This window comes from Thunnus thynnus, chromosome 3 (assembly GCF_963924715.1).
Source record: "Thunnus thynnus chromosome 3, fThuThy2.1, whole genome shotgun sequence".
NCBI classification, from domain to species: Eukaryota; Metazoa; Chordata; class Actinopteri; order Scombriformes; family Scombridae; genus Thunnus; species Thunnus thynnus.
This window is the reverse complement of record NC_089519.1, coordinates 29,790,960-29,801,556: the sequence shown is the minus strand read 5'-3', so window position 1 is coordinate 29,801,556 and position 10,597 is coordinate 29,790,960. Positions and strand designations below refer to the sequence as shown.

At 38.4% G+C, this 10,597-nt stretch overlaps 2 protein-coding genes across 2 annotated transcripts; both read right to left on the bottom strand.

The window, feature by feature from the left end:
- LOC137180636 (thioredoxin domain-containing protein 11-like) lies at window positions 1-3,070 on the bottom strand. The gene is made up of 5 exons (XM_067585995.1): window positions 2,877-3,070; window positions 2,077-2,264; window positions 999-1,111; window positions 740-820; window positions 1-490 (listed from the first exon to the last, which is right to left on the bottom strand). Exons 2-5 carry the CDS (start codon window positions 2,089-2,091, stop codon window positions 1-3), a joined length of 699 nt encoding a protein of 232 aa, XP_067442096.1. The 5' UTR covers window positions 2,092-2,264; window positions 2,877-3,070.
- A 3,258-nt stretch (window positions 3,071-6,328) lies between these two features.
- LOC137180083 (cell adhesion molecule 3-like) lies at window positions 6,329-10,597 on the bottom strand. The gene is made up of 5 exons (XM_067585297.1): window positions 10,414-10,597; window positions 9,140-9,409; window positions 8,637-8,966; window positions 7,581-7,838; window positions 6,329-7,375 (listed from the first exon to the last, which is right to left on the bottom strand). Exons 1-5 carry the CDS (start codon window positions 10,487-10,489, stop codon window positions 7,203-7,205), a joined length of 1,107 nt encoding a protein of 368 aa, XP_067441398.1. The 5' UTR covers window positions 10,490-10,597; the 3' UTR covers window positions 6,329-7,202.

Sequence of the window (10,597 nt, the reverse complement as noted above, 5' to 3'; positions counted from 1 at the left end):
TTATTTCAAGTCTCCTGTTTCTCCACATCTCAGGTCTAATCGCAGCTTTTTTTCCTCTTCCGTTTCAGTCCTCCCTTTTGTTTCCTGGTCCTCCCGCCTCCGCTCTTTTCTCTTCTCCTGCGTCACTCTCAGGATTCCCTGCTTACTGATGTTCAGGAGGCTTCTTTTCTGTTCTGCCTCTTTTCTCTCCACCTCCGCCTCCGTCCTGTCTTTCCTGAGCAGCGTGTTTTCGTTCAGCAGGCTTTCGGAGGTGTCCGCCAGCTCCTGCAGCCGTCTCACTGCCTCCCCGAGCTGACGGCTTTTCTCCCAGTGCTGTTCCTCTAAGCTGTGCCTTTCTCGCTGCAGCTCGGCTCCTGGTCCGTCTGCCTGGTCTGAGGATGTCACTGGTTTGTCGGCGTAGTGCGGAGAACCACAGTGCTGCAGGATGAAGTGTAGGAGGTTGGGTAACGTGATGGGCAGGTTGTCTGGAAACTTCACGCTGAGGTGTTTTCTTAAAGAAGCAGAAACAGTGAATGCAAGAGTGAAAACAAATCTGCTGAAAGTAACTGATAATATTTTAGTGAAATATTTGTATTTTTATATTTTCTTTATTTGTACAGTGTTGATATTACAGTAACTACTGAGTTCTATATAATAAATGTACTCTTGTCACTGCCATCCATGTCCGGGTATAAATAGAAAATGCAAACTCAGATATCCAAATGTGCATGTTTGCATGTTTACCCATCATTATTCTCACCTGTATCTGGGGAAGAGAAGAATAGTGGGGACATGATCCACCATGAACTCCCATGGAAGGTCATTACGTGCAACATTCACCCTTCAAAGAGGAAAATGTAGATTTTTTTAAATTAAAAGTAGGACCAGAGAATTAATGTTGAACTGTTTGTTTATTTTAGACTGAAATTAAAACTATAATTCAACTAAGAACTCATATTAAACACACAGTACTGCCGCAATACCTTCATTAACAGTCAAACATAAAGATGCAGACATACCTCGCCACAGTGATGGTGCTGTTTCCCTGTAGTAATCTGGCCAACTGGATGATGATGTGGTTGAGAACTGAGCAGAAGCCGCACCACTGAGTGTAGTAGAACAGCAGCACATCCTAGAGGAGAATACACACACACACACACACACACACACACACTCATTTATATTTCAATGAAATGACCTCAAATTCATCTTAAGACCCAACAGTGAGACTCTCACAGCTGTGGAGGCTACTGTGTTTTAAGGTGAAAGGTCACCATGAGGAGGGAAACACTGGTCATCATGGATAATAACAGAGTCATTTCTTTCCTGGCTGGTGTGTTATATCATCTGGTGTTAACCTGTAAATGCAAAACATCCCCAAATCAATGAGCATGTGTATTGGCCCGAATATAAGACAACACACGTTTTTGGAAAAGACTCTTTGAAGAGACACTTTTACACTCGTCCTGTTGAGATGCTATTAATCAGCGGAGAAGAGTCCTCATCCTTTAAAGTGAAATACTTCTATTAAAGTAGAACGTAAAACCTACTTTCGTGTATCTTGTTCATCAGTCACACACTCACTCTCTCTCTCGTCAGGCTCTTGGAAGCGGTGAAAATGATTTTCTCCGGCAGTGAGCATTTTTCAGACTGTCTGTTTGAGCTCCTCATCATCTGTGATAGCAGTAATTATTGGCTGCTTAACAGATGATTCAGATGATCCCAGTTTGTTTCTGCAGTAAAGACGTCTTATATTTGGGTCAGTGTGGCAGTTTTTAAGTAGACTGTACTGTACAAGGAATGCGTTTAGGGACAAAGTGATATTTTCCGTTTTTATTATTTTATTTTAGCGTCCCTACTTATTTAGACTATACGCATGAATCATTGTGGCAAGACACAAGCTCAGTTCTTTTATTCTCCATGTGCTGTGTGGTATTAATAGTTAACACCGGGGCTGAATCACTTCCAGAGAGTTTTATAATCCACTCTCTCTTCTCACTAACTGCTTTGAGACGGCTTCTAAAAAGTCAAAACCACTCACACGAATGCACAGACAGACGCAGAGTGGACACGGTGAGGAAAGGAGTAATGTCTCACCCTTTGAATGTCCATGACGGACGGCAGGAAGGAGGAAGTGGTCAGTTCTGTGATGAGGGGGCGCGGAGGTGACGGCTGGTGTTGGTCTGGACGTCTGGCTTCCCCTCCGCCTCCTTTCTTGTCCTCCTCTCCCACCAAGTGTCTCTGCAAGAGGCTGTACGGAGCGCTGAAGTTCCTGATGAAGGCCTCTTTAACAGGATACACACAGACATGCAGTGAGAATAGAAAATTCCTGCCAGACTCATATTAAAATGTTCTGAAGTGAAGAAGTGATGAACAGTTATGACATTGCTGTTTAGGTGAGCATCCAAATATTCTGTTTCTTAATGATAAAGACCAAATCAGGAGGTAAGATCTTTAACGGTGATCGGGGAATGTTGTGTAAATACATATAAGTTTGGTGGTAACATAAAATATTATCATATAGATTACCTTTAATTATTAATTATATTGGTAAAAACAAATTTTAGCATGCTTACAGGTGCTGGGAAAAACAAAAAGCCTAGAAACACATTAATGAAAACATCGATCACTGTACACAAAAGCTCCTCAATAAGTAACAGAGAACTTTTGATGATGTAAATCTAAATCTAATGATGGCTAAAATGAATTGATCTTCTTCATTTTGAGGGTCCTGGTACTGCTCATGTCAGCTGACTGGGACGTTTGAAAAGAACAGAGACATAGTTAATGTTATTATAAAACATCTGTGTTTTTCCTGCTATGACGAGTCAAAATGTCTTCTGTGAAAAAGGACTGAAAAAGGTCTTGTTGGAAAAGAGGACCTGATGACATCTTACCAAAGAGGAGTTAAATCTTCTGTGGAGGTAAACGGTTCCATCTTCTTTAAGTGAGATGGCCTCTGCCACCTGTCTGTTGGTCACCACCCCGAAACGCACCACGCCACGGAAGTCTGCAGCAGCACAACAGAGACTCGGAGCTGAAGACTGGAAACTTTCTGTCCTTTCTATTATTATAATATAATCTTACATACTTGAAATGATCAAAAACCTGTACAGAATAATTACCAAGTGATGTTTTATGAAGTTTGGTCAAATCTTTGTTTTTTTGGGGAAAATGTGTTACCTCATTTATGTGGTATTTATTGATACATGAAGCCCCCTTATTTCTTATTTTTGTTTCCATAGTTTACTGTTTTTTTACTGTACTTGTAGCTAACTCTATTTAGCTAGATTTGTTTTGTTCTGTTACTTATTTTTCACTGATTTACTGGAATATGTGGTCTTGTGTTTCATTATGTTTTGTATTTATTGAAAAAGTTAATAAAAATGAATTACAAAAACTTGTACAGAACCAAAAGATGTGGCCTCAAAGCTGCATGATGACTTCTTACCCCTTTTTAGAGCCTGCAGGACAGAGGACAGAAATGTGATATATTACAAACATTAATGTTTTGCTGTTTCCTGTTTCTCTGCATAGCTCGAACACCGTCTTGAGAATCTTGTTGATTTTGCTGTTTTTATAACATCTTGTCATCTCTTGTTTGCAATTCTTAACCTGTCACTACACTGGTTTCAGAGCATCTTACCAAGGGACCAGGGCCTTGTTTGTGGCCCCACAACACTCCCAGCACAACCACCAAATCACACACAATGCTCATAAGTCAATGAACACTAACAAAGCCCTGTCTATTAAAAATATATTAAAATTTGAGAAGTTAAGATACAATTAACAATGACAAAGTATTCATTAATCATCAGCTTATTTCCCACTGTGGTCCTTTGCAGGGCCGACCCCTGGCATAAACACTCTATACGGTTGTTTGGAGCCACAACCACTAGGGGGGGCCACACGATCAGTGTGACTTTCTGTGTGGCTCGCTCCTCACACTACAGTGCAGGACTTTTACATATAAATGAGCGTCCTTTACATTTAAGCCCTTGCCACATGGCCGGCCCTAGGATCTTGGTGGCCCTAAACAAGATTTGTTTGTGGCCCCACAACACTCCCAGCACAACCACCAAATCACACACAATGCTCATAACTCAATGATCACGGACAAAACAATGTCTATTAAAAATATATTACAATTTGAGAAGTTAAGATACAATTAACAATTACAAAGTATTCAAAATAATAAATAATAAAGTCAATATATTTAAACTATACAAAGCAGCAAACTTGCACATAACAAGGTCTATAAAAAAGACAATGACAAATGAACACCGATAAAACCAAAAATATTTAGCCAAATAAATAGCAATGAAAAATCAATATAAGAATGCAAAGATAGAGAGATATGGAGGCGTGTCATCCTCTCATAATAATTCACTTTGTGAGCAGAAAATAAAAAACAACACTGTTCAAGCAGGGGAGAAAGCTGAAGGGAACTCATGTGGTCTCAATGAGCACCTGACGAGGAAAAATCACCAGACAGACACGCATCTTGAGGAAACAAAACATATGTCTTATTTATTTATTGGGACCATATACAGTGTTAAACATAAATATACCATTTGATGTACTGTACCAGTTTTAGCTTATAGCTCATTTTCATCTGCAGTCCCTTCAGTAGGTCACAAATAAAACAGAACAATAACAAACAATACAAAGAAAAATACACACAGGACACATAATACAAAATACAAAGATACACACATTGTCAACTAGTAAATAATAATGTAAGCTTGTCGAATTAAAAGCAAGATTAAGCATTCATGAGAAGACCATGAGATAAAATGTAGAGTCAGTAGTTACAGAGCTTTTAGCAGACTTTTTAAATTTGGTTTAATTTGGTACTGATGGAACTGCAGCTCTTCATATCGTCAGATAGGACGTTCCACTGAGTTGTGGCTTTCACAGAGAAAGCTGACTGTCCAAATGCAGTGCGATGAAATGGTACAATCTCGTATAGAGGATATTCTGGAGGATCTAATAGAATTTACTGAGTGAATGTACACAAAGTCACATAGTGGAGGAGGGGTCAAACCATTTAAATTTTATAAACAAGGCACACATTTGAAAATAATCTAAAAGTCTCAAAACTCAGTAAATTGTATTTCTCCATTACCCTACAGTGATGAAAATGCATTGGCTTTTTGTCCAGAGTTTTTAATTTGTTTGTATATAGGATATCCTATAGGATTTATACAATACAATACTATAGGACATCCTATAGGATTTATACAATACAACACTATAGGACATCCTATAGGATTTATACAATACAATACTATAGGATATCCTATAGGATTTATACAATACAATACTATAGGATATCCTATAGGATTTATACAATACAATACTATAGGACATCCTATAGGATTTATACAATACAATACTATAGGATATCCTATAGGATTTATACAATACAATACTATAGGACATCCTATAGGATTTATACAATACAATACTATAGGATATCCTATAGGATTTATACAATACAATACTATAGGACATCCTATAGGAAACAAAATGAAAACTGCAGAAACAGTAAAACAGTATGTTATCCGACAGATACACTGGATGTTTAGATAATAACGTTCTATTTTATTTTCTTATTTATTTTCTATTTCACTTATATAATATAACTAACACTAACACTAACACTAATATAATAGAAAATCAGCTCCATTTTTTCAAATTTTCCTATTAAATATAAGCTACTTGCAATTTCTCAATAAATTGAACATCTTATAATCAAACAATGTGCACTACTACTCAATTGAATTATAATCTTGGTCTTACAGCTCATTTGAAACATTGATATATTATCATCAATATCACTATATTTGTGACTATTTTTTAAAGTTTTAAGTCTTCAGTAGAAATGAATGGACTTGGGGCTGAGAGCCACAGACAGGGTGAGGAGGTTGGAAAGTACTGAGAGACAGACTAACTAACACGTTGCTGGTTTGTCAGATAAACAATCCTACCTCTGGCTTTATAAAATAAAATGTGACCCATATAATGATGAAATATTACATTTATATCACATTTAATGGAGCACTTGTCCCGATAACACTATACATGGTGAACAATATACATTTTTGTTAAATAAGCAATAGATTTCTCTACTTAAAGGTTCTATATGTAGAATTTTGAAGCAATTTACATGTATTATCATTTCTTATTGCCAATTAGTGAACGAGTAGTAATGTAACGTAAAAAATGAGACCTCCTCCGACTTTCTCTGTTGTCTGTAACAACCTGTGGACTTATTTCTATGTGAAGGACTCGGGCTGGATTTCCTGCAAAAATCCAATGGAAGTGACGTTTTTTCGCGCTCCTGAGTGCCTTGCCTCTCTCCCGCTAATGTCAACAAACGACCTGCAACGACCGACACAACAAAAATGGTGCTATGCAACTAGAAACACCCTGCAGATATTAGCTCTCCAGCTAATGAGACGACTAGCTGCATCTATCAACCACTACACATTTCACAACAAAACACCCCCGCAATGACTAGTCGCCCACTCCCGAGCACACGAAGCAAAAACATTATTTCCTCAACAAAGGAGCAGAAAACAAGCTCCAGAGCGATAGCAGAACATAGCTTACCTCTTTTGTTTTCTAGTTAGTAGTCCAAAGGTCATAATAAGCGCACCAACAACAGCTCACTGAGCTTACTGGTGTTTTGTAAAAAGGTTGGTAAAAAGAAAGTTGGCGGTTTGCGGGTTGGGTCAGGTTCAGGTGGTTAATTAATGCATTTTTGTGTTGGGGGGGGGGGGCTGACTGATGATGAGAGATGCTTTGCTGGAACACGGTCCAAAACACAACATTAGAAATCTTTTATGTAAATATGAGAAGTGTAAGCACGGAAAAAGAGATCACTTGCAACAGTCTCACGCCACGAACACACGAGTGTGAGCACCAGGTTGTTGACTGCACTTCATTTAACGGCCACAGATATCACTAAAGAGAAGATATTTCTGATTCCTACATACAGAACCTTTAAACAGAGCAACATTTCAATGTGTCGGCTTAAACCTGAGTTTAACCATATGTACAGCAAGTATGTGTTAAACATGAGATATAGAGACTTCTGGTGATTTCTACAGTATTTGGGTTAGGATAAGTACATCAGTGCTTTACAGCTAACTGCAGCTTATGACATATCAACAGTTTCAGGTTGTCCATATACATGTGATGCCTCACCTGCAAATTTACTCTCCAGTAGGCACAGCACCATGTTGAGAGCAAAGATGGAAAACGTCCCTCAGGTTGTACCGTCCCATTCGGTTGTGTTTGTACAGATGGACGTATACACTGATGAAGACAATTGCTGCCAGAACAATGACTGATAGTACCACGGCTAAAATAATGTACGTGTAGTTCTCTGCAGAGGGTTGGGTGAGGGGTTTGGGTAAAGAAAACAGGAACAGATAATGTTATACATCAGACGAATGAAAAAGCCAAAACCATCTTAAAGAGGAAGTTCATTGATGTCACATCAAATTCTCCACTGCTGTGAGAAAGCAATACTGCAGTTGCTCTAACAATCACAACCCTGAAGACTGAAAATGACAAAACTTTAAACTCACCTTTGACATCCACGTTAAACTTCACAGTGACAGTATTGATGTTGTTGTGGACACAACAAGTGTATTGCCCCTTGTGCTCCAAAGTTACAGACTCGATAGTGAGAATGTCGCCACTGAAGGGGGAACCAGTGGCTGATGGGAGCGTCCAGTTGTAGGAGGGGCTGGGGTTTCCCACAGCAGAGCAGTCCAGTTGTAGACGGTCTCCTTTTGTGACGGTGATCAGATCTGGATGTGATGACCCCTTTAGCTGAGGCTCATCTGTGTGATGATTGAGGGAGGGAAGATACAAAACATGTCATTACAGAGAAATGGAAACAATGTTGAACTTTAAACAGATTAATGCAGATATACACCACAGTACTAACTGGTTGTTTTATGTTACTTTCAGTTTCTGCTACAATATAGGCCTACTATTAGAGGGAAACATTTATTTAAAGGATGGGGTCACAATTTTTCAAGTTTGTCTTAAAACAATAGTCAGGAGCCCAAATTACCATTGAAATACGTTTTTCTTGCTGTAATCATTCCTCCTGTTCATACTGACCATTAGAAGATCCCTTCATAATGCACTTACAATGTAAGTGATGGAGGCCAAAATCCACAGTCCTCCTTCTGTGCAAAAATGTATTTAAAAGTTTATCTGAAGCTAATATGAAGCTTCAAATTAGTGAAATCAAGTAGATATCTTTCAACATTACAGAGGAAACTTTAGTGCCAAAGTTTCTCTTTTTGTTACTTTACTTCAACCACAGCTCAACAGGGAAACACTGTCTGAGGAAACATACATTTGATGCTAAAAAGAATTTGATGCTAAAAAGACTGTAAATGTGGCAGATATCCACTTGATATGACTAACTCAGACTGCTGAAGCCTCGTATAAACTTCAGATAAACTTTTAAATGTATTTTTGCACAAAATGACTGTGAACACACTGTGAATTTTGGCCCCCATCAATATAAGTGCATTATGAATGGCCAGTATGAACAGAAGTCACATTAAAACTTTTACTAGCTGTCTCAGAAATAAGATGTGTGTCCATTTTGTTGTCAGACTCACAGTAGACTGTTGCTGTGAGTTTTCCTGACTCCACCACTGGAGGAGGCTGTGGTCCTTCAGGTCCCAGGTCTAGCTTGGCTTCACACCAGTACTGTTCTCCGTCATCTTCTTTATTAGGGGTGATATCCAGAGTGAAGGTCTCAGTCACTGGTGTCTTTTCTGCGTTGTTGGACTGTAGTCTGCCCAGTTCTGTCTGTCCTTGGTAGAAGATCACGTTGAGGTTACCAACAGGAGCAACTTCCTGGATGTGACACTGCAGTGTGTACTGATGATCCGCAGTCATCGACCCAGCGTGATTTAGGAAGCTGAAACTGACATTTTTTGGAGGCTCTGGGGAGACAAACAGAGAGATGTAGTGAGAGACACACACAGTAAGATAAAGGTGGTGAACTACAGCTGACAATATGAAAAAACCTAAATCTATCCAACATATTTATTTCTTATTTTAATTATATATATTTAATTGTTACAGTGATGTTTTGTTCAACAGCAAGTTTACTTACGATAGACGGTTACAGGCAGGGTGCTACAACACTGGTTATTATCATCACCAGTATAATAGCACATGGGAGATGTATCCCATTCAGTCAGGCTGTCAACCTCCCATAAAATCGTGGTTCCATTTTTTGTACGGACCCCCAAAGAGATTTCCAAACCAAATAACTCGTTTGGGCAAGTATGCTGACAAGCCAAGCACATGGCAGAGGTTGGGTCACCAAACTTCACTACCAGTCTGGATGGAGTGAATACAGGTTTATCTGCACAGTTTACATCTGTAACACAGACATGAAATGTCGAGATGAAAAACATAAAACATAAAATTAGGAATCACAATGAACTATGAAAGTACATAAAACACTAATTTCACATACAGTGTCAAACCCACAGTTAATCAGTGCTGTTAATCTTATAACAGAGTTTACTCAACTTATTTTCAACTACATCATGCATCAGTGTTAGAGCAGTGTTGTAGCTGCTGGAGGTGGAGCTAGTTTCAACTACTTTATATACAGTTAGATAGTTTAGTCCAGTGGTTCCCAATCTAGGGGTCGGGCCCCTCCAAAGGTTCACCAGATATATCTGAGGGGTCGTGAGATGATTAATGGGAGAGGAAGTCTTAATCTGAAAAGTAATTTGCATGGATAACTGGTATCTAAGGCTAATTTGCGACTGTAATATTTGAAGTTAAAATATTTAGAAAGTGATAAAGAAGATTATGTAGTACTGGTTTATTATTCATCATGTCAACAATTTACAATACAATCAAATATAAAAGACAAGGATGCATGTCAGTGTTATGTACAAAGTGCCACCATTTATTTGTGAGTTTTGTCATTTTATTCACATTAAAAAACTTAAAAAAACAAAGCTTACATTTCCTTACTGGGCTTCCAGTATGCAGTTCATTACTTTCGTTTCTGCTTTTACGCGTGCCTCTTTTTTTTTTTTTTTTATTTAGGAAGTGGTGTGGTTTTGCGTCACTTTAGTTACAGACTTCCTCTCTGCATGCACGAAGCTTCTAAAAAATTATTAAAAACATAATAAGACACACTATCACACAGTTAATCAGTGCTGTTAATCTTGTAACAGAGTTTACTCAACTTATTTTCAACTACTTTATATTTGTCCTACATAGAATATCCATTGCTCAATGCCACTTCCTGTATTAGATTCAAATAGGCTGTGAGGCTATTTAAGCATTTTTTATATCATTAATTTCGTCTACATGGAGCAGTAAACGCTCTCTATGACGGAGAATCACATGTAGAAGACTCACCACAGCTGGACACATGAAAGTCGTGCAGAGAGTTCAGCAAATAAACAGCGAGAAATGCGTAACAGAGAGAAAACATTATGTCCCGTTAGTCTTGAGAGTAAACAGAGGTCCTGGTAATAAAAATCGTTGAGGCCAAAGTCCGACAGAAGATTCGTCTGAAATTGAAATTAGAAACGCTTAAGAA